A 25,001-nucleotide genomic window follows, 5' to 3' on the forward strand; every position below is an offset into this window, starting at 1 on the left:
TGGTTTCTACTTGAACTTAAGGACAAAATCACTGGTCAGAAAGATATCAACTAGCTTCTATAAGAAGGCCCAGGTGCATGTGGGTGGTTCTCTGTCTGGTGTCAAACACCACCAAAAACTGAACATAGTGTCTGAAGTCCTTGCTCCTCAGTCATGCCCTGAGCATAAAAGAGGCAACTCCAGACACTTGTCATATGCAGTGGCTTTTTTCTATTAGGGATTCTGGTAGTGGAGCGAGCACTTCAGAAGAGCAACCTCAGTTAAACAGAGCAGTAGCATTGTACGCAGAGAGTGACTCAGTCTCAATTGCCAAAATCAGAAGGAGAGGTGGAATCTTTTCGAGCAGTCAAGGGGAAGACAAGTTCATTGGCCAGATGGGGAAGTGCAAATGGCTTTTAAGCATCTGGTGTCACTAGGCAGGAGACAGGAACAGATGCAGAGTTTACTGGAGGCTTCTCTGTTCCCTGGAGAAATGCCAGAGGTGAGCAACTGAGGAAAGAGACATAGCTGTGAGACCCATTATATCTTATAGCATTTGTGTGTCTGGGCTCAACTGATGGCATCCCCATTGCCTGTGGATGACTCCAGCTCTGAAACAAAAGCTAACCAGAGCATTAGTTTTCCTTGTGAAGATGTGTGAGATGAAGGAAGAACAAAGAGAGCTCTGGAAGGATGGTTTTAGGCTTCCTGGATGGGTTAACTCTGCCACTTTCTCATGATATGGACAGAGAGAGAGGGCCAAAGGAGAAGTGAAGCAGGAAATATGTGAACAGGATCTCTTGAGGGGGTTTCAAAAGAAAAAAAGATCAAAGACGCTCTGCATGTTTGTTTTGGGGAGGGGACTGAAATCATGGTGCTCTAGAAGGGTTGTTTTTTCCCTTAAAAAATGCCCTCCCGGAACCATTTTGCTCATCAAAATGTGCTGAGGTGGAGAGAAAGGAACAGAACCTGTCATTTCCCATGCAGGGCAAAACATTCAAGGGTCCTAAGGGTCTTCTCTTCTTAGGGCCTCGTTGCCATAGGGACAGGGTCATTCAGTCCTCAGGAGACAAGGGTAGAGCTGCTGTTCTCTTAAACTAGGAGCAGGGAACCTCAGGCCCAGGAGTGAAAAGTGGCCCTCCAGGCATGTCTATCTGGCCCTTGGAACTCTCCTCAGGCCACACGCCTCACAGGCCCTGCTTGACTCCTCAAGTGCTTTGACCTGGTTGAAGTATAATGTAAGAAGAGTCCCCTGGTCAGCCAGATGCCTGTGTGAAGCCCACAAGCAAGTAATGGAGCGCAGCAGCAGCACTCTGCCCACTTGCAGTTGCCAGCAAGTGGCTCAGAGGTATCTGACATCTGTTCCTGGAAGCAGAGCATAGCCCTCATGGCTAGTAGCCATTGATCGTCTTGTCCTCCATGACTTTGCCTAATCCTCTTTTAAAGCCACCTCTTGTGGGAGCAAGTTCCCTAGTACTGCAGGAAGAAGTTCTTTCTTTTATCTGCCCCAAATTTTCCAATGTTCAGCTTCAGCTGAGGTCTGTGAACTCTGATTCTGCAAATGCCCACAAGGTCTGTATCCTTGAGCTCTGATAGTAACTCTTGCATGTGTGGATGGAGGCTAGGGAGGTTGTGTGTGTGTGTCTGTGTGTAGAAATTATTCTGCAAATGCAATTTCCTTCAGAGGCACCAGTGCTCAGTGAGTTTGCAGAAGTGATCCTGGCGAGATGAATCTATGAACTGCATCCATTTTTGGAAAAAAATGGTTCACAATCTGCCGTCTTGAAAATTCCTTGCATTTTGTGAATGATACTTGTTCAAACATTTCTGCAGTTACTTAATGGTAGGGAGATCAAGAAGACAACCAAATCTGATATAATCTTGCTTAATCTACTTCCTGGAATGCAACCTCTCTTGGTAAGGGAGCAGGAACAATGGCTTTTGTTAACACCTTTGGTTTAATCCCCGGGTTTGTTGGGGGAGAATGGCAGTGGGCTGTAAGGGAAGGGTAGTTATTTCAAAGCATGCCTCCCTTGTACAGCATAGGACAGCAATGTGTGTGTAAGAGAGAGAGAGAGATATTATCATGCTTGCTGTTCTTTGGAGACTGAAGACATAACATTGCCTCCCTCAGCACCAGGCAAATGGGAGCCATTGCGGTGCAGTGGTTAGAGTGTTGATCTAGAACCGGGAAGACCCAGGTTCAGAACTTCACAGCCATGAAGCTCATTGGAGATCTTGGGTCAGTCACTACCTCTGAAAACAAAGCATGTTCAGCTGCCTTGAATTAATAAATAAATAGTGGAATAATAATAATAATAATAATAATAATAATAATAATAATAATAATAATAATTATTATTATTTATTATTTGTACCCCGCCCATCTGGCTGGGTTTCCCCAGCCACTCTGGGCGGCTTCCATAGAAACCAAAAATACACTAAAATATCACACATTAAAAACTTCCCTGAACAGGGCTGCCTTAAGATGTCTTCTGAATGTCAGGTAGTTGTTTATCGCTTTGACATCTGATGGGAGATCCTGAATCTCCTGAATCATGTTTAGTTTGGCCAATTCACATTTTAGAAAAGTTTGATGCTTAGTGACATGCCTGAGAGTTGGTGTGCTGGATGTTGGAATGTCTATAGTAAGGGCAGCCAATGTTGTGCCCTCCAGTTCCCATCATTCTTTATCGTTGACCATGCTTGCAGGGGTTGATGGGAGCTGGTGTCCAACAACATCTGGAAGGCATCACATTGTGTTTCCCTCATCTAGAGGATCAAATAAGCTTGTCCTAATGCACATTGATCAGTCCTCCAGAATTATCTGGGAGCCTTACCAGACCCCACACCCCCTATCATTGCACAGTTGTTGTGGAATCCAGACATCAAGTGCTTCTTTTCTGAGTATTCACTTATGAGTTTTCAAACCACAGTATCGGGATTCTTCTCTCCAGCCAATGCATCAATTTGTTGTAGTTAGTGTAGTGTGGAATCCTCCTACAGAAAGATTACCCTCCCAAGCATTATGGGGGAATGGATACTGTATAGCACTGTTGTGTTCTCATTTGTTGCTCAATCTGCTGTCCAGATGCTAGTGGCTGATGGGCCACTTTGAATCTTTTGCTATCTCTTCTTATGGCTCATTATCTTCAAACCCGATTTTTGGCTAGACACGCCTTCAAATTGAGCGCTATCCTCTGACAACCCTTTAAATAGTGGACTCTCTTGTGAAAAGTAGGACATATAACCACCCTTCCAATCATGGATAGTCCACCATAGTGTCTAATTTAGCCCTGAAGTCAAAGAAAGGCTATAGGCAAGAACTTCATTGCCAGGAATGATATTGTAGAAGTGTACTTGATAATCCTTATTGTTCTCTGCCACATTTAAAGGATGACATGGACTGATACAAATGTTAGTCTTTTTACAGATCCTAATGTGGTTTCGGGAGTACTGTGAATGACATAAGGATATTAGACTACATTATTCAGTTTGCAGAAAGCTGTACGTACAATGTAACCAGAGGAGTCTATGAAGCTTATTAATTGAAAAGATTATTATGCCACCATATAGCCAAAGAGTCGAAGGCAGATTACAAAAATTTAAGATGAAAAGAGCAACAATAGAAAGTATGCACACGAAAAGCTGCACAGTTATAATTCAGAGTTTAAAATAATCACGCTGGAAAAGCTTGAATTTGGGGGTTGAAGTTGGCTCCCTGTCACTCAGAGTGGTGACAATTTCTGTCACCTTTCTCCCTCTCCTGTAGTTATACACTCCACTTCATCTTATTTTGCTCTATACTATTTTTCATACCTATCACTTCTGAATGATCTTTGCTTCGTTGCATATTAGGTGTAATGTTAGTCGCCGGGTTTGCAGGCCTTCCTCATTAATCATCCATGTCTTAGGGTGCATTTTAAATGGGTTTGGGTAACTGGAATATGCTAATTTCATGATTTATTTAAAGCGTGTATGCAAAGGTCTGTGCTGTGCTTATCACTGCTTGTCTCTATTTGAATGCAAGAGTTTGGGAGGACTTGCAGGAGAATTCAGAGCTGCCACAGTCGCCAGGGCTTGTCAGGTGCACAAATTCTAGCCAACATCAGTCTGACAGTAACTCCCCCTTTTTGTGCCCCAACTTCCCCTCTTTCTCAATTGCCAGAGTCATTAATTCAGTCACTTTATACACCAGAGAGCATTGCAGTCGCAGTGGGAAAACCCGGTAGTAAAAGCTGTAGAGACTAGAAAGTCTTGCCTGCCTCCCATTATGGCTCTCACAGTTTGGTGCAGTTTTTGAGGCTTAATGTTTTATGGCAGAGCTGGAACAGTTTAATAACCTCATAAAACCTAATGGAGTGTTGTGTGCTCGTACTCAGTGGTTGCCAGTTACCATTTGCTTGCCCATTGTCACTTTGCAGCTAGTGAAGGTTGTGAATTTGGTAATATACAGGGGTGGGACGGTGGGACAAACTGTAACTAGGGAGACTTCCCTGACAAGTGAGTGAACTGCGGGCAAAGGTGAGCCCCCTAAAACCAGCAACCCCCTTCTTGCAGTTTTTTCACTGCATCACATTCATTCCTTACACACGGTCATCCTTATTATCTTTGCTTTTTCTGTCTGGGGCTTAAATTCCTGTCCTGGATCATGAAGCCTTTGCTTCTGATATTAACCACAAACACTGCCTTATAGGGCTAATGGTCTTAATGCAAGAGCAAATGTTGTGAATATTGTTTTATTTGGGAGAAGCACGTTTTCACCCCCATCCTGCCTCATTTATTTCTCTCTCTCGGAAGAAATGCTTGCAGCGCTTCCTGATTACTCGATAATCAGGTAATTTTGCTGTGACTGCAACTGGTTTCTGTGCCACGTGCCCTTCTCTTATTTAAATGTTTTTTTTTTAAATGGCATTGAAAAGTTTTCAACTTGTCTACATTGGGGTTTATAAAGTGCCACGAATAGAAGGCTGTTCTGTAAATAAAACCATTTATTGTTATTAATTATTAATATTCTGGATGATAGCAAATTGGGCTACATCAAAATCAGCTAGAAAGATGGCCTTGATGGTTAATTAGAGAGGAAGAACCAGCCCCGTCATCAGAGAAAAATAATAATGAGGGAATTGATCCATGGGAAAATTCTCAGTGCCCTTTGGAGAGCTCATCTATATTTTAGGAAGCAGCTGACTGGTTGCTGCTTTGGTATTCTTGAGAAATATCAAGAATAATGGTTGTTATAAGAAGACTTTCCTGAGTTATACACAAGGGTTTGATAGGGCTAGCAATGATGCTGTCACTACAAAAAGCATTTTGAAATGGACTTACATATGCTAAAGGGCAAGTTCCTTTTACAGCCTGCAACCCCTTCTCATTCCCAATTTCCATTTGGAGCATGAAAGATTGAGCCAAGCCAGTGCCAGCGTATTGAGAGGTAGTTTTCTGAATCAGTTCAATTCTTTAAATTATCCTTGACTATATTTAGCCAGAACTGTTGAATTTTCTTTTTCAAAAACGTTGCGGTTCTGCTGAATGTATCACCTCTCAGACTTCAGACACCCTTAATAGGATTGCCAGCTCTTGCCCAGGAGGCTACACTTCTTTCTTTAGTACCAGGTTTCACAGGCCACATTTAGGAAAAGGCGTCTTCTGCCACTATGCCTCGCCATTCCCTTCCCAGCTAATTCTGGGGCGAAAACAGTAGTCCTGCTCACAACAGCAAGCAGGGAGGACAATGGTATCCTGTAACATGGAGACAGAAGACAGCACACCCAAATCCTGCCTCTCTGACCTGGAGATGTTAATATGTCATTAATCACAGTCTCCAGCTCAAGAGTTGCAGCCCTAAGGAGAACTGGCAAACCTACCAAGGATTAAACCAGGGGTAGGCAACCTAAGGCCTGGGGGCCGGATGCAGCCCAATCGCCTTCTAAATCTGGACCACGGACAGTCCGGGAATCAGCGTGTTTTTACATGAGTAGAATGTGTCCTTTTATTTAAAACGCATCTCTGGGTTATTTGTCGGTTATAGGAATTCGTTCATTATTTTTTTCAAAATATAGTCCAGTGCACCACAAGGTCTGAGGGACAGTGGACTGGCCCATGGCTGAAAAAGTTTGCTGACCCCTGTATTAAACAAAATGCTTGTGTCATGGAAGTAGGCAAAAGTATGCAGACCACATTTTCAACTCTCAAAGACTGTATATATATATATATATATAAAATGTCACTACGTAATAGAGCTGGAAGCTGTTAGCAAAGATTCTACCACTGGTGACAGCAAAGTCTGACATCCTTTTCTTCTATGGAGAAGTTGTTGTTTCGTTTCATAGCCAAAGACCAAATTGCCATGCTCTCGATGTGTCTCTGAGCTTCCTGAATCTCATTACATGTTTTTTGAGAGAAGGCTTCCTCCACCCCCCTTCCTTTGCCCCCCCCCTTTGGTCAAGGCAGAGAATTCGTGATGTGGTAGAGGTATGACTTTGACAGACTATAATTAATATCTGAGAGATTGATGGGGACCTGGAGGTGGAAGAACCACTGTTGAGTTAAATAGCCCTGTTGTTGTAACATCATTGCAAATAAGCTTTCACCTGCTGCTAACTCCCTTCCGTGTTCTCAAGGCCATAATTCAATGGAACAAAGAAGCTATGGGAGCCGCAGATCTAGGGCAGTCATGGGCACATACGAGCGACACAGAATTGTGAATGAGCTGGGGGGGGGACACTGGCCAGCTCAAGGGCAAACTGTGTCTTGTACGCAGGTTGGAGAGTCTGTCCCTTCTAATGGATTTGATCTAAACAGAAACATCTGGTCTAAAGATATATGCCTGGAGCAGGGCAGGTACTATCTATTCATAACTGAAAATACTGTAACCTGTTCTGAGCTCACAGAATATGGAGGAAGCCTAAAATATATCATTAATCCATCTACACTCTTTGCTGGTGGGGAGGAATAAGCCAGTGAATCCTCAGTCTATATCCCTCTTGTATGCCTGTAGAGGTAATGATGTTTAAATGTATTGAGGTGCCTTCTATATAGAGAGGCAAATATATTTGATGTGCCTCTCATGCTACAGGCCTGGGAGACTCATCCACTCCAAGCATTTAATGCACTCTTACGTCACTTTAAGTCATGGCTTCCCTCAAAGAATCCTGGGAACTGGTTAAGGGTGCTGAGAGTTCCTAGGAGAACCTTAACTAACCCCAGTTCCCAGGATTCTTTGGGGAAAGCCACAATGGTTAAAATGGTACAAAAGTGCTTTACATGTTTGGTGTGGATGGGGACCCTCTTACTATGAAGATTTGTGTTGTTTTTGCAAGATGGTTATCCCAGTATACGATTGTATGTCCTTAGCATATCAGGAAGCCGGGAAATAGCTAATTAATCATTGGCAAAATGTAATCTGTTGTCACTAGGGACGCAGGTGGCGCTGTGGGTTAAACCACAGAGCCAGGACTGGCCGATCAGAAGGTCGGCGATTCGAATCCCTGTGACGGGGTGAGCTCCCGTTGCTCAGTCCCAGCTCCTGCCAACCTAGCAGTTCAAAAGCACGTCAAAGTGCAAGTAGATAAATAGGTACTGCTCCGGCGGGAAGGTAAACGGTGTTTCCGTGCGCTGCTCTGGTTTCCCAGAAGCGGCTTAGTCATGCTGGCCACATGACCTGGAAGCTGGACCTAATGGTCAGGGGTCCCTTTACCTTTTAATCTGTTGTCAAAGGTGTTCATTTTGACATTTCAGTGTGCAAAGAAAGTGACAAACAAAACATCCAGAGCTGTATTAAACCAGATTGTTTCATTAGTGAAAACCAGCACAATGATGCAAGTGCAATTGGACCCTGCATCCCTATGTCATCCCCAAATCTGCTCTGGAGGGTCAGAAATGCTTTTAGTGACAGAATGCCTTAGCGTGCCTTAGTGTGACATTGAATACAACCCCCTCTCCCTTTTGAGCTGTAGGATGGGATGCTTCCCCCTTAGCGTGCTAAAACTAAGGAGTTACGCTGCATTCACTTGGCATCCTTACTGAATTGACAATCAGGTGCTTTTCAGAGAAGTGCACTCTGACACCAGTAACTTAATAGTCACATTGAGATAGGAAACTGGAGCAGAGGGGTGGGGGTAGCCTGCACTGAGGGGGTAAAACAAAAAGATTCAGCTATACCAGGAAGCACTTGATTCCCTTCTAGCACTGGCTGCCCCGAGCTGGGAGCCCCGAGCCAAAAGGTTGCGCTTTTGTAATTGAAAATGTAAATTTCTTAACGTTGCGGCTTATGATCTACTCTGGCATTTGTGTGTGTGTACATGACTATGCTTCTGCCTGCACACCTGCAGCTGAGTTCACATGTGGCACCCAAGACAATAGGCACATCTCCTAGATGGCCCCTAGACACCACAAGCAATATAAATGGTAATTTCCTGATGAAGTCATTTTGTTTGGAGTGGCTGGTTTACCCCAGAAAGCCCTTGAACACATGACCCTGATTTCTAACTGCTATTCCTCCTTCCATATGTGATGGAGCATAGGGCTGTGCGTCGAGGCACCCACTGAGGCGCATAAACATTAGAACAGTTTCAACAGCTGCAACAAACTCTCTCTCTCTCTCTTTCTGGCAGTTGTCTTGACTGCTGTGATGTTCTCTTGAATGGCCTTTTCGATTTCCCTGTCTCTGGAGGTTCTGAGCCTTTTATTGGCACGGTTTAAATTTCTCTTCACAACATGCCAGCAAGCAGCAAAACACTGTTATTATGATCCTGTGCGCTCGAGGACAAGATTACCTTGGCAGTTTCCCCTGCCTTATAAATGTAGTGGGGCGGGGGGGGGGGGACGGGACGTTGACAACGCCGACGGTTAGCTAGATTTTTAACATGGCCTTAAAAACCATAGGCTGTTCTTTCCTTTGGTGATCTATGTTCCACTTGTATGTTTTCATCCTTAGCTAGATTGACAATATCCCTAAAAGAACTGGGAGTTCTTCCCCATTAAAAGCAAGAGGCAACAATTCAGTAGGTGTAGTTTTCCCCGCCAATGATGGGAGAAGTTGCACCTGTCTGACTTATCTTTTCCTCAGAACTCTTAAAGGAACAGAAGTCTTTCCTCTTTTGGAGCAGGGGTAGCTAACGGGGGTGTTTCCCAGATGTTGATGGACTACAACTCCCATCAGCCCCGATCACTGGCCATGCTGGCTATGGAAGATGGGAATTGTAGTCTAAAAACATCTGGAAGGCACCATGTTGACTATCCCTGTTTTGCATACCTTTACCTTTAGCTGCTCCCTATTTCAGGAACTGAAAGGAAAGAGGGTTGTAAAATGCAAGTTTTTGCATCTTGCGCTCTATTTCTGTGGAGAACACCGAGCTCCAAATCATTCAGGTTGCTGAGCAGTTACATTCCCATCAACTGTCCTGGAAAAAAATGGGACATCCCATATTTTCTCACGAGAGGACGGCAGCCATTTTGGCCGCCACGATTTTGCACAATTTTGGGCCACACTCTCGCCCTGAAAAGGTGCTTTTCGGGGCAGCGCTTTTGCATGGCACCCCAAAATGTGCATTTTTGGGTGCTGTGCCTAGGAAAAGTGGGTTTTTTTGGGGGGGGGTGATGTCATGTGGGTCATGTGACTTGCTCAGAAGTGCACTCCTGGAAGATGGTGTACCAGATTGGAGCCACTATGTATTGGTGGGTACGCGATTAGCCTTTTAGCTGCCTCAGGTTCTTATTATGCCATGCATGTTTGTCATTGTAGTTTGCATAATTGCAGCAGGAATGAGTGTAGGTTTCAGCCTGACACAAAAGGGCAGGGAGCAATGCTTGTTCACCCCATCCATTCAGGGTGGTCCTTCCTGATGTCTTGGAAACGTGCTTCCCCATTCCACCCGCACCAAGCAGTCTCGTAATGAAAGGAGGCCAGCAATCTTTGTGATCGAATGGATGCAATTAGCTGCCGTTTCAGCTGGACAATGAGGTCTCTCCGAGGGATGATGCTTGCTTGTTTCATGGGCGAAGCCATATCCATAGTCTTGACCCTACGCAAGCCAAGCATACAAATTATCCGTTTGTGGAACAGTCTGGCTGAGGTGGAATTGCAAAGAAATTGTCCCAGGACCATCCTATCAGTAGGCAGTGGGTTGAAGCTGAGAGTGGGAAGAAAAGCTGGTGCTGTGTATGTTTGCTCTGACGCATCCAAAACTCCACATTCATCACAGTTGGAAGGACAGAGAGTTGGCATTGCACACAAAGGCGCTTCCTCCAGCCATGGCAAGTAATTAGTGGTTCCCTGTGTGTCAGTCTCCTTTGCCACCACATTGGGCTAGAAAAGATATCTTTGAACACCCAGAACCCTAAATACATACCATATAGCCATCACTTCCACACTCTGCATTACACACCTACAGTTTCACATGTTTAACGCTGTCTCAACACAGACTCTTTGTATATCCCAGATCCCATCTAAAATCTCTCCCTGGTCTATCCAGGCTCCGGTTTTCACTCCTGCTCAAACCAGTCAGGTTTTTCCTTTCCTCTCTTCTGTTGGTGAACCTTACCAGTCCTCCCACTGGCTACTTTTGGTTCTGATTTGGGGGCTCAATTAAAAAGGGGGGGGGAGGAAAGGGAGGGGAGTAGTTTGTTTCTCATCCTCAGTAATTGTAGAACGAAACTTGAAACAGAATAGTGTAGCACAGAGACCTGAAGGTCAGAGAGGGGCATCAATGCACTACAACTGGAGGCCATGGAGCTGGTTTTTCATACCAGTGAAGAGGCAAAGGATTGAGGAGGAATATATATCCCCCCCCCCCCGTTTTTTGCAGTGAAGCAGGCAGGGAAAAACGATGCTGTTGAAATGTCAGAATATAGACCTATCTCAAGTTTGTGAAATAGCTATTTTGTTTTTTATTCCATTTATTCCATTTTTTACCTGCCCTTCACCCCATGATTCCAGCATGGGTTACCGCGCTATAACATACCGGATTAAAATTAGTTAAAATAATTTACAGTCAAAAGAATACGGTGGGTCCTGCCTGTCTGCCTATCTATGTGTATGTGTGCGTGCATGCATGTGAAAGGCTCACAACCCCCTGCTGCTCAATAGATGAACTCTTGTGAAATATGGTGCTAACTATGTGGAAAGCATAGTAAGGTGTCCAGGACAGGTGAACTCTGTTTTGCTTGTGTGGAAATAGTACTTATGAGGCTAGCACTCTTGCGTTAGGGACTACGTATCTGGCACTGAGCTGGTCCTACCATTAGGTAAAGTGTGGCGACCACCTCAGGTGGAGGTAGTGAGTGGAGGAGAGAGCTCCTCATTGCGCACATAACCTGCCCTGCAGCCTCTAAGGTAGGTTGCTGCCCTCAGGTGCATTTGAGCATACTGTCCCATCACAAGTCTTGGAATAAGATTCAACTGCTAGTCCAGTCATAGCCTCTACATGGCATGGCAGTGGGCAGGTGCCATTTTGTCCTCTGCCTCAGGCAGCGGAATGTGTTTTAACTGGTCCTGGCTGAAGCCTAGCACCATGTGTCTACTTCCTAACTTATAGTGTTTCTGTCCTTCACTTCACAGGGAGCTGAATGGGAACAACATCACCCGCATCCACAAAAATGACTTTGCTGGACTGAAGCAGCTGCGAGTTCTGTGAGTGGCCTCTCCCTGCTGCCTCCAAAGTGATAATATCCTCATGTCTACACCCCTGTTATTACTGAAGCCAAGTGGGGCTGCTGTGTGTGTGTGTGTTCCCTTTAATTCAGAGGTGGGGACCTTTTCCATCCCAAGGACTGCATTTCTTTCTGGGCAACCTTCTGAGGGCCACATGCCAGTAGTGAGCAGGGCCAGGAGCAAAGGGGGCAAATGTATGCCTTTGTACAGTAACTTGCCTTCAACAAACACTCACACACCCTTCCCTATCCTGTGCACAGTCAGCCCAACAAAGAGGAACTCCCATCTGCTAGGATGCTGGGCTCCCTTTGTCCTCTTCCTCTTGTTTTTCCCTTCTGCTATCCCAGCTCTGATGCTCTTATTCCTTTTTCAGGCAGCTGATGGAAAACCAGATCAGCGTGGTGGAGCGAGGGGTGTTCGACGACATGAAAGAGCTGGAGCGACTGTGAGTGTCTCAGGGAACTGATCAAACTACAGAAGCTGGGGGTGGGGGAAAGTATACACACAGAGGGAAAAGATGTGTGTGTGGCACGCGGTGTAGAGATTTCCCAGCAGAAATTCTGTTTTCTCTCTCCCCTCCATGCAGGCCATTCACAGCCTTGGGATCATGCACTTGGTGGGTTTCTTGGTCCTAGGAAGTTCAGAGGTGGGACTGGGCCGGGGTGGAAAGAACAGCTCAAAAGCAGTCAGCTCCAGTACCTACACCAAGAACCAGTGCTTCTCCACCCCCACCCTCCTGCTGACACAAGCAGATGGTGTGAACACTAAGTGTTTTTACACCCAGCCCTGAACAGCCTGGCTGGCATTTACACCCAGATGCTTCCCAGTCTGTTCACCATTTCTTTCAGATCTAAAATAATTCTCAGCAGTGTGCGTTCAACGAGGGGCAGTGTTCAAATCAACCCAAGCTGTGTCTGCCTCTTTTCCACACAACAGCTGTAAATTGTCACCTGCGAAACGTGCTTTTATTGTCTCTGAATATATCTTTCCCTTGTCCTGCCACTGCCAGGGGGAAAGGGTTGTTCCAGTGCAGTCCTGGGTGAGACTGGCATGCCTAGCATTATGCAGAACATGCTACCCCTTTAATTGGCAATTCCAGGCTAAATGGACTTTCATCAGTATAGAGATATCATACAGAAACCCCAATCTTCATCCATAAAGCATCATGGGTAATTTATTATTGGAAGTTTAGGCTGCATTGCCTTTTCATTAATCTGTGGCCACCCTCTGAACTTTATCCATGTCCTGTACAAATCTGCAAACACCATAATTGGACCTCTGTCTAGTTGTGTCTTGATACTTGGTCCTTTGTATCAGTTGCCCATTCAGATTATTTGTTCTCCCCCTTCCTTAAAAACAATACTAAATTATATTTTAAAACACATGTAGTTTGCAATCTGAATTTAAAACCCCCCATTAAAACTGCACACATCTGTATACAGGTAGGTAGCTGTGTTGGTCTGACGCAGTCGAAATAAATAAACAAACAAATAAACAAACAAATAAATAATGTCCACTAGCTCCTTAGAGAGCAACTAAGTTTGTTCTGGGTATAAGCTTTCGTGTGCATCTGAAGTGTGCATGCACACGAAAGCTTATACTCAGAACAAACTTAGTTAGTCTCTAAGGTGCTAACCGGACATTTTTATTTCGACACATCTGTGTAGTTTACCTGTACATTCCTACGTACCTTTGACAGGATATGTACCCCTCTTCTCTCTTGAAAATACACACTTGTACCTTTTATCACAAGTATTTTTATGTTCTTAATCTGTAAGGGTGTGCTGAAGCAAATGGAATAGTTGGCTGAAAAATATCGGTCAAGGTTTTAGGGAGGTATTCTAGTTAAGCTGCGAGATCATTGGGGCACAAGGACTACTAGTGGCATCAACAATACCAAGTGACCTTTAAGCCCGGCTGCTATTGTTGTAGGACATATAGTAAGGTGCAGAACCTGTGGACTCCCAACTCCCATCAACCCAGGCTACCATGACCAGTGATCAGGGATGATGGGAGTCTGTGAATGCTTATGAAACTTCCTTCCCCTCTGTTTTCCTAGACGTCTGAATCGGAACCAGCTGCACACTTTGCCAGAGCTCCTTTTCCAGAATAACCAAGCATTGTCTCGGCTGTAAGTACCTGGGAATATCTTGCATATTGCTTTTGTTTTTTCTGCCCTTTTGAAGAATGATGTTGAGGGAGTGCTGCAAATCTTGAATGGGAAAGCAGCAAGAAAACGGTTTTGGGTGTGGTGCACCAATTGCTGTGTACTGGAATTGGCTGATGGGGCTACCTGTACATCAAGGTGTGGATCTGCAGTGTTCCCTGAATGTGTAGAATGAGAAACGGATCACCTTTGTCCAGTCCACAACTGCCACATCTTGAGATACAGGTCACAAGAGTTTTAAGGCATGGTACAAATTGAGACTGCATGCACCCTAACCTGTTCGTAGAACAAAAATGTAGTTTTTCTCAGTCCAGAATCATTCATCCTCATCATCAACATGCCGCTTTCAGTCTTTGATTCTAGATCCTGCCATTCTCAAGAGGTGTGTGGTTACTTGATACACATTTGAAAACCCTCACCTTGATTAGGTTATCTATGCCTTTTCCTTCCTGCATATGCTCCAGGTAAATTAAGTAGGAAGTGGTGACTGCAGCCTTGGTATACACCCACCCACAGTGTTATTGGGCAGGTGTTGATACATTCCCCAATTCATGGGTCTGCTTACATTTCTCTTCAAATGGACACACTGCATTTCAAATGGAAACAATCTGCAATGAGGTCTCAATCCCCTCTGAATTAAACCAGCTTCTCAAGCAATGTTTTTCAAGGAAGGCGGAATACGCAATAGATCTAGATTGTATGTGAACTACATAGAAGAAACAAGTACTCAGTCTCCATTGATTCTAGAATAAAATGTTGTGTGTACACAGCCTGGTATTATTGCCACCTGGGTATGGAAATACCAGTGGGTTCTTGAGATCTTCATACATATCACTTGGAAGCTGAGGACATTATGTGTACTGGGCATTTCAAAGGTCATGTGTTGCACACAGATGACCACAATCCACCATGAACTGCAGATTTTAGGTGGACTGCATCCTGCTGAATGCCTTCATAGAATAGCAGCAGAGATATGGAAGTTGATCATTGATCATTTATCTAGAAAGCTTTCCTGTAAAGCAGAGGTGGGGGATATTTTTCAGCTTGAGCGCCATGTTCGTAAGAGGTTGCTTGCTGGTGCTGGACAGGACCAGAGGCAAAAAGTGGGTGGGCAAGCGGATGTGACTGTTCCCTTTGTATACAGTGGACTTCATTCCAGAAGTCAGAGGTTTCTACGTCCCAAATTGCATAGGCACCATTAAGCATCCGTTTGTGTCTGTGTACACCTGTATGCCCCACAAAAAAGGGCTGTGATGAGTGATGCAAGAGGGCTCTTTAGATTTTTGCTTTGCTGAGTTGATTGTGAATCTAAACATTTTGTCTCCCTAGTAGAACAGACAATATATAATCACTTCTGTCCTCCCTTGCTAATTACCAAGAGCTAGGAAAGACAGAAAATGAACAACCGTGTCTTTTAAAAATAAAGATTAAAGATAAAATGTTCATGTAAAATAATGAATAAAAGGAAGTATAAAATAACATTTCCTTTGTAGACCTGCCTCCTTAAAAGTTCGTGCTAATAACTTGAAATATGCAGTTGCCCATAAAACGTGTTTGTAATTATGTATTTCTTTATGGCTTCTATAAATACAAAAGTAACAATGACTTGCATAACATGTTTTCTTCTCTGTGCACCGGCAGCTGCTAACAAAACATTATCAAAATCATAGGGGGTGGGCACCTGCCAAGGCTCATTATCACATGTTGGAGGGATTCAAAAAGGGCTTCTGGCAAAGCTTTTGAGTCAGAAAAAACCACTTGCATTGTTAAAGTGTGTGTGTGTGTGTGTGTGTGTGTGTATTTGTGTGTGGGCACAAACACAGAAGGTAGAAGCATTAGCAGAGATGACAGCTTGCAATAGGAGAACTACTAGTAGAAACAAATGAATTACTTAAGCTGAGTTTTTGGCTTGGAATACTTTTTGTTTTTTAGCTTTTGTAGAGGTTGGCGGATAACCATGAGTCATTTCATTTTTTCCTGTCTTATTTCCCTTCCCCATCTTCACTTATCCAGGCTTGCCTGATTTTTAAAGACCACTTTCTAGAGGCTGGTGGAAGGGCTTTCAGATCTCATTTAAGAACAGAAGTTCATACAACCACAATGAAAAGATTTTAAATCATCACAAGTGTTCTTGTAAAAATTATATGCTGGTATACATTCTCCCAACCCACACAGAATGAGGGTCCTTACTGTGTCAGAGGTAGCCAATGTGATGCCTTGCAGATATTTCTGGCCTACAGCTCCCATCATTCCTGGCTATTGGCTACACTGGCTGGGGCTGGTGGAAGTTGGAGTATGATAACATTGGGAAGGCGCCATCTTGTCTACCTGAGTTATAAGGGGAAGGGATGGGCTGCAGTGCATCAGAGAGTAGTTAAATTTTATCCTCATTTTGTATCCTTCACTTACGCATGGCCTTTCTAATGACATATGAGTTTCTTAGAGAGATTAAAAACTAATGAAGATCAGAAAATCAACATGTATTAGCTTCAAATGCTTACTTACATTGTCCCTTGCTGGAGGCTATGAATATGTGGCAGGGTACAGATGTCTAAAGCCATATTCTTCAGATCAAGTGTCTGAAATGGACCCCTGTCAGAGCTAAGGAAGACAAGCCATTAGACTTAACACAGTAATGTTGTCATTTCATTTTTACCCATGCAAACCAGACTCTGCAGAGTGCCTGGAATTATATTGGGAAGAGGTGAAAAGCCCAGTTGGAGAAGCCCATATGATCACAGCACAGTATCCTCAGCCAGTGGGTGGCATTCTGTGACTAGAGAAAGAGCACAGCCGTGTAAGGGAAGCAGAGGTTTCAGAGAATAAGTGTTTGCTTCCCTTCCCTCTCCCAACATTTTAAGGAGTGCCAGGTTGATTCCTGAGGAATGTCAGCTTGGCCTGGTTTATTCGGGGCTCCAATCCCAAGAACAAGGACAGGAGGCATGTGAAGATATTTCCCACTGGCCTCCGGGACATGCTTCTCATCCAGATGCAAGACCTTAGGAATGAGTGTGAAAGGAAGTACCAAGGAGATGGTTTCCTCTGTTTTATATGTGATTATAAAAGGACAAGAGAGGGGATAAGCCTGTGCCAAGCCCCCTAAAAGGCACGGTTTCTGAGGCAGCCGTTACCATGGCAGCTGATGGCTTGATCTAGCTAATTGCCATTGACTGTCGACTTTGCTTCTTCAAGCTGTTAAACAGTTATTCACTGTTGTTGGACAGTGTGCCCCCACAACTGGGTACCCCCCCCCTCCCTGAACGATGTATCCCCAAGTCAGAACAGACCCATTGAAATCATTGTCCTTGACTAAGTCAAGTGCATTGATTTCAGTGGATCTACTCAGAGAATGGCTTAGTTGGATGTGAATTTCCATAAATAAAAATGTAGACATTCGTGAGTTTGCATGAGGGGCTCCAGAGCATATGTGCACACAAGTGCACACTCACAAACCCACACATAAAACCAGGGTGTCACGCTAACTATGAAGTTCTGGATGGATTAAACCCTGCAGTGCAAAGCTACTTCTTCCCTACCTGATCTGGCCTGGATGTGATTAATTTTCAACCTTCTGTTAGATGTAGCAGATACACACAATATTTATATTATTTCATTATATTATATTATATCACAAGGCATTTCAGTGAAAGGCAGTGGCACACAACCCTATTTCTTGGTGACATCTAAATCAGATATGAGGCTGTGCAAGCTCTGGGCCAGTGTCTGGATGCAGTGGTGGACCTGCAGGAGGGCTAATGAATTCTGTTGGAATCCTGAGAAGATGGAGGCTCTTTTGGTACCCCTGGATGTATCTTTGTCCCTAGAGGCTCAAGTGTCCTCTCTGGCTAGGAGTGCCTTCTACCAGCTTCATCTGGTTCACCAGGTATGGCCGTTCCTGGTCAGGGACAGCCGACTTCTATAGTTCATATGTTGGTAACCTCAAGTCTTAATTACTACAATATGCTGTACGTGGGGCTGCCCTTGGGCCTTGTCTGTGGTGGCTAAACTGCTGATGGGGGCAAATAGGTGACAACATGTTACACTGTTGTTAAAATCTCTGCAGAAGCTGCATATCTGCTACCTAGCCAGGTTCAATGTTTCTTGTATTAATTTACAAAGCTCAGAAAAACTTGGGATGAAATAGAGGAGATGGTGGCTATGATGCCCCGTGTCAAGGAAATGGTGACGGGGGAGGTAGAGGATTCCCTCCCTTATTGTTGGGGTGGGCCAGCCATGTCTGCCTGGTTCTGAGTTTTTAAAAAAATGATGTGCACGCTTAAGCCCTTGGTCTAGAATGAAGGAATGCAAGTGGTCAAATAAGCTGAGAATTGCATATACAACTTGGGGGGGGGTTGTCCCTGTTTGGGGGGACAAATGTTAAGTATCATGAGCTTCCGCATACCTAAGTTTCCCTTGGGTATGCTGTAACCTTTGATTTGTTTGTAGGAAGAAGCATTATCCTTTCATAGTCATTGGCACAGGGCCACTCAAATTCAGTATTGGAGGACTTTGTAATGTTTGCTGCCATGGAACAACTGTAGAACTCAACATTCATATTTCACAGTCTGATAATTTTCCAAAAAGACACACAGATCACACTAGGTGTACAAGAACTGAGGCTGCCAGAAGTGTGTCTTTCAGAAATATAGGTACTTTCCTTTAGGTGTTTCGGGTATTCATAGCTCTTTGAGAACCTTTCTTCATTCGGCCATGATGCTCCCTCTCCTGGAAGGACTCCCTTGGTTGTTGTATTTCTTCCTTATTTATTGTGTTTAAGGTGTGGTATCTCTGGAATAAAAAATCTTACAGATCTGAGGCGAGTTGTTAAAAAAATTAGGACATCCTTGTATATGCTTCAGTCTCAGATATTAAGGAAATCATAGAAGAGACTTATAAGTATGTCCCCAACTCTCTTTTAAAAAATGCAAATAGAAAAACCAACATCTTTAGCTCACATTAGCAAAAAATAATAAGTCGTCAGTCCTGCTTTAAACATTAATATAAACAGTCCAACTAGATCCCCAAATGAGATTAATGATAGGTAAGATAAAACTTTATTCGCATTAGCCAATGGCCATAGTAACAGTATAACATTACAGTATACTCAGAAAAGGAAATTTGATATAAGAGCACAATTTAAAGTCCTAAATCAGCTGTCAGTTAGTGGCCCTTATTCTGATTGCCCCTGCTATGAACCTAGCAACCTTGGCTGTTATCTGCTCATTTTGATCTGATAGAAGAAAGGACATTGTGGCAGTGGTTGAGCACCCTGGGATGGTTAGTATGAGTGGAGTGATGATCTTGTTCCTCAGGTCTTTGTAGAGAGTACAAGACAAGAGGACGTCTGCCGCTGTTTCAGTGCTACGATCTCCACGGGGGCAAAGACGTTTCTCAGGTGGGATCTTTTGGAATCTACCTTCAAGTAGCGCAGATGGAAAAACATGATATATGTTCAAATGTAGAAAAGGCTTTGAGTATGTGTGTCTTCATGTGGTGCAGTATTTGCCTTTTGGCATTTCAGGCCTGGTGGCAACACCAGTGCATTAGCTGATGTATATTTAGCTGGACCCCGTGTCTTAGGTGCTGTGGGATATTTAAGTTCTGTCACTGAACTTAAGTCACTTTGGAAAGAAGGATGCCAGGGGTGCTGTAGGCGGTGGCCTGTGGAAAAACACTGCCCAGTTCGCTGGCTGGTCACAGAGTAGCTTCCTCACAACTATCACACCTCTCCCACTTTTAGGACATAGGCTCAACCAGTCAGAGAAACCAAATGCATAAGCTGTGAGACAGCATGCCCACAGTCTGGTAATGGTACCTCTTTAAAATTAAGTTACAGACATTGCTATAGGTCCTGGGTTATAGATGTGTGTGGAAATGGCACACAAGTATATGCTGGCCGGAACTAATGCTGCATCAAGGTCACCTCTGGATTTTACATTAGAAATAAAACAATTAAGATAATTATTGTAGAGCAGAATTCTGCCCCCTCCCTTAATCGGCTCTGTCTTTAATGCCATCCTTGTAAACCCAAATCTCATCAACAGAAGATGGATGTGGGAGGGAGGAATGTTTAGGAGACTCCCTCATATTTCCTTCCTTTGTTGGCCAAGAGGTAAAACAGCTAGACAGAGGCAAGGGGGAGTGGATGGTAGAGGAGGGATCCTAGTCTTAGAAGATTGGCTCTTCACAGTTTCTGACCATTTCCCACATCACCTTTAGTTCCCTGTCACATTTTAAGCTTTGTGTTGTTCTTTTATAGAGAACAACTATGTACAGTGCTTGGAACTTCTATATTGACTTGTCCTGACTACATGGAGAGTATCCATGCCTTTAATCCATGCCTTTAACACTGAGGTCCAGCTCCGAGGGCCTTCTGGCGGTTCCCTCACTGCGAGAGGCCAAGTTACAGGGAACCAGGCAGAGGGCCTTCTTGGTAGTGGCGCCCGCCCTGTGGAACGTCTTCCCATCAGATGTCAAAGCGATAAACAACTACCTGACATTCAGAAGACATCTGAATTCAGAGAAGTTTTTAATATGTGACATTTTAGTGTATTTTTCATCTTTGTTGCAAGCCGCCCAGAGTGGCTGGGGAAACCCAGCCAGATGGATGGGGTACAAATAATAAATTATTATTATTATTATTATTATTATTATTAAATTGAATGTTTCTGCAAGTATTTGCTGTTGGTGTGGAAATTCTCCTTGGAATTGGGACGGTCATAAGGACAAGCTGTCCAACATATTAGAGCTGGGCAGGGAGAAAAGCATCGTCCTTCATGGACCGTGGTAAAGAAAATGAGCAGCGAGCCCAGAAATTCATTAGTTTAGCCCACAACCCAGCTATGAATATATTGGGTGATGTTAAGCAGGCCACTACAATATTCCAAGTTTGAAGCACTACTGTCCCCCAACTCACATTTATAATATGAGGAGGATAATACTGACCCCGATGTGCTGCCAGACTCAAAGCCTGGAGTGACTCCTTGTGTTCTGACTTTCAGTGAGTTGTGTATGGAGTTCTCCTCTGATGTTTACTCCTGTCCACTCTCCTATGGATCATTCCAGCCTTAATATCCTGTACTAGTCATAAAATGCCTTCTGCGGTTTATTGTTTTCTCCTATAACACAAATAGTATTTTCCCACCATGACGATGATGAATTCGGTTAGGGTGAAACCGAGCCTGGTGCATTTAAATCAACTCTGAGCACCAGCAGGAATGACAGCCTTAAACTGCGGTTACCATGCCTTGCATGGGAAATCTTGGTCGCACAGCTGGAAGTGGTGTCACCCTACAAGCCAGCTGTCCTCCCATCATGCCCTTTACGAGTCTCGTTTTAGAGGATGGCCCTTTATTCCTCGCAGTCTCTTTGAATACAAAGGATGCCCCCTTTTTCAGTTATGAATGTTTCTCAAGGCTATTATTAAGTGGCAAACAAGCTGGTTTGACTGTAACAGTTTCCCTCAAGAGACCTTCGGGGTGTTCTTGAATAATTCCCAGCATCTATACAAAATTACATTTCACAGGAGAAATCATGATAGTTCAAAACCTGTTGAGATTTGTAATGTAATCTTAATGATCACTTTTGCAAATGACATTTTTTAAAAAATATCAGTCCTAGGCAGTGTTTTTTTTCTGGGGGGAATGCAGGGGAACACATACCCCTAAACATTTTGTGAATCTAAGTTTGGCCTCAATAGGAGTAGGAAAATGAGAGTACCCCTAAACATATTTTTAAAGAAAAAAAAGCACTGGTCCTAGGTATGTGGCTCCCGTTAGTTGAAGTCTGCTCTAAGCCTTTGGCCTGTAATTGTGATTGTTTGCTGTGGCCAGGTAGGCAGATTGAGAGGGCGTCTTGTGGCAGTGGGAAATTTCTCTCTCTCTACCTCATGGACCTTTGTGTAAAAGGACTAAGACTTCAGTCAACTACCCACTTACCAGAACTCAATGGGACTTCCTTCCAAGTGCGGTGAGTCTTTTAAAAGAGGGCCCCGTGGAACATGTGTACTCTGTATCCACAGGGCCTCTTTTAAAGGACTCACCCTGTATAAGGCTGTACCACTGTGGGGGAGCAGGCTGTGTCAGCTAATGGGCAAGACAGTGGTGTGTTTAGATTAAAGGAAAAGTTTCAGTGGGGAAAGCACAGTGTGGAGAGAAGATGGTGCTTGGGGGAAAGGATCCGAGGCAGGACTCAAGTCATCAGCTCCAAGGAAGGGTACCTGCTAATGCTGATCAGTAACCTGCATTTGAACTCAGAATTCACCAGTCTGCATGTCTGGATTTGGATATGGACATGTCTTTTGGGGCATTCTTTCTACAAGGCATATTTCATCTAGTGCTAATGCCCATGTGGGTTGCACAGATTTTTCCCTGTGAACTTTGTGTACATTCATCTCCGCATATGCATGAATGCTTTGAATTGAACTCTGCGCTAGTAGACTGTGCTTGATGAGGTGTATTTACCCGATGTTGCCGTTCCCTCCCCTCAATTAGTATTTCCCTACCCTCCTTAAGTTCTGAAAACCTGAGGTCCATTGTGGACATGCATGAAGGCATTTGTTTATGTGTTTTCATCTATACTTTATTATTTATTTATTTATTTGAGATACAGGTTTTCCAACATACCAGATTTGCCCAAAATACTAGGTTACAGTTTTGTTTTGTTTTGTTTTGTGTATGCATGTGTATGTTCAGCCTGACCTGGCCCCACCAGTAACCCACCCTCTCTGAGTTCTGGAAAGCTGAGGTCCATTCACACAGGTATCATGGGTACAAAATAGTGGGTTAAAGAATACAAAGTAAATAGGTGTGTGTCCTGACCAGCCCCACCAACAGCCTACAAAGGAGTGACTCACCAACAGGGGGTGTGATGATAGGTGACGGAAAACACCCTACCCACACAATGTGCTTCCATACATCCACAGTTGGGTAACATGCAATTTTATGTTGGATTTCCCTCCTTAGGAAAATCCAAATTAAATGGGGTGGGGTGGGGTGGGATGGGATGGGGTGAGATGGGGAGAGTATGGACTACTACTTGAATAAGAGCAACGTTGTATGGATGACGCAAAAGATATGGACATGTGGGGTGCATCAAATCTACTTTAAACTGTTGTGTGGACACTGCTAGAGAGTCCTATAGCACTATAAAGACTTGTCGTTTTCCATGCCTCAGACTATCATGGCTGCCTCTCCCGAAGTTGCTCTTTCCTAACTGCTGTTGCATCATTGACTATCTTCATGGTTTATGTGTGGTGTAGTTGTTTTGATTTAGGTCCCTCATTCCCTTTAAGATGGCATATATAGGTCTACGGTATTTTGTCACCACAGGAAACCTGTGAGGTAGGTTAGGCTGAGAGGTGGTGATTTACCAAAGGTGTCCTTAAACCTATGCTCTTTGTCCTCTGGAGAGTATCTCATTAAGTAGCCTTGGTGCCTGAAAATGGTGCTTAGTTGATATTTTGCTGGAGAGCACCTGACCTTGCTGACCCTGCCTCAAATGGGGTTTAATTAAACTGTCAGCACTGGACGGAGGAACAAAGGGCCAGGCCTCCCCCACTTCCCCCCAGTCTCACACTAGCAGGAGGGCAGTGTCACTGTGAAAATGAAGAGCTGTTAAAAATGAATCTTGTTTCCCATCAAGGAAAATTACCAAGGCGGGAAGGTGACCTTGGCAATCATGCAGCCAAATACATTTCCATCGCTCTCCTCCTTGCTATGCATATAGTTGGTGACCCACAGTGATGTCCGAAAGATAGGCAAAAGTGGTGACAGGGAGAGAAAATTGTGGAGATAAAACAATGTAGGTTTCAAGATACAAGTTGCTTGTTATTCCTTGCCGGCCTGGCCACAGAGTATGATCGTCTGTCTCCTTGCTCTCTTGACTCTACAGCTGTTTTATCCAGCTACTCTATACAAGGCAGCATTACTGTTTTCGTCCACACCATGTGAATGACAATGCTGTGCCTCCATCTCTGTGGACACTCACAGCACTCCTGTCCACATTCACAGTCTTCCAAATAAGGATCAAACTAGACATTACACCACAAACTTGCGTAACAGTCACTTTCTCTGAGGTAGGTAGACAGAATGGATATAGCTATAGGTATATCAACCATCGAGGCTTCATGTTCGAGCGAAGGACTGGCAAGGCGGGGTCTGCTTAATCTTTTCTCCCTCTGCTCAAGATTCACCCTCCCTCAGCAGCTTTGCCACCTATGGGGAAAGGACATAGATACCTCTTTTCATCACAGGAGAGGTAATTTTGAATGGGGAAAATGGCTGGAGGGCAGAAGGTGAAGCATTCCCCCCCCCCTTGCTGTATCTTCACGGAAGATTGCAGCCGCCTGTGACTCCTTTTTATTCTTTTACTTAGAAACAAACAAACCCAGTCTGCTGTGTGACTTCTAAGATTATTGTTCTGGAATCCATACAATTTGTCGCTATCGTGATCAGAATGAGTTCCTTTTAAAGGAAGCAAATAGGAAACCTGGTTAACTAAGCCTATAAATGTCACTGGGCTGCCATTTCAATTGGTTTAGCCTATAGCCACTCAATAGTATTATGAAAGCCAAATGTCTGAACCACCAGTTCCATTAAGAGGATATAGTTTTATCGTAGAATTGGGGACACATGGCAGTATAGCCACTTTTCTGAAGCTAAGCAGGTCTGGTCAGTTCCTGAATGAAGAGCCAGTGTGGTGTAGTGGTTAAGAGCGGTAGTCTCGTAATCTGGGGAACCGGGTTCGCGTCTCCGCTCCTCCACCTGCAGCTGCTGGGTGACCTTGGGCCAGTCACACTTCTTTGAAGTCTCTCAGCCCCACTCACTTCACAGAGTGTTTGTTGTGGGGGAGGAAGGGAAAGGAGAATGTTAGCCGCTTTGAGACTCCTTAAAGGGAGTGAAAGGTGGGATATCAAATCCAAACTCCTCTTCTTCTTCTTCTTCTTCTTCTTCTGAATGGCAGATTGCCTCAAACACCATCTCCTCATTTCTGCAGGAAAAAATAGGCAGGTATCTTATATCTGTTGATGCCTCCCCACCCCCAAATACCACAACTGCTTTCAACTAAAAACAACAGCATGGGATATATGGTGATGATTCTCTTGCCAACTTTCATTCAGGAAGCAGTCTAAGAATCTCTTTCCATTAATCTCCAGTTCCATCACTTCTCATAACAAATCCTCTTTTGGCATACAGTTTCCAT

General features: G+C 44.1%; 1 protein-coding gene across 1 annotated transcript in view; it reads left to right on the forward strand.

Annotated features, from left to right (window-relative positions):
- SLIT1 (slit guidance ligand 1) overlaps positions 1-25,001 on the forward strand; it is a 120,125-nt gene that overhangs the window by 13,748 nt on the left and 81,376 nt on the right. Inside the window, exons 2-4 of the mRNA XM_083443783.1 lie at positions 11,540-11,611; positions 12,006-12,077; positions 13,692-13,763. Of these exons, the coding sequence (XP_083299909.1) occupies positions 11,540-11,611; positions 12,006-12,077; positions 13,692-13,763 (216 nt within the window). The remainder of the gene's footprint in view (positions 1-11,539; positions 11,612-12,005; positions 12,078-13,691; positions 13,764-25,001) is intronic.

This window comes from Podarcis tiliguerta (assembly GCF_965153285.1).
Source record: "Podarcis tiliguerta genome assembly, chromosome: 5".
In the NCBI taxonomy this organism is placed as follows: Eukaryota; Metazoa; Chordata; class Lepidosauria; order Squamata; family Lacertidae; genus Podarcis; species Podarcis tiliguerta.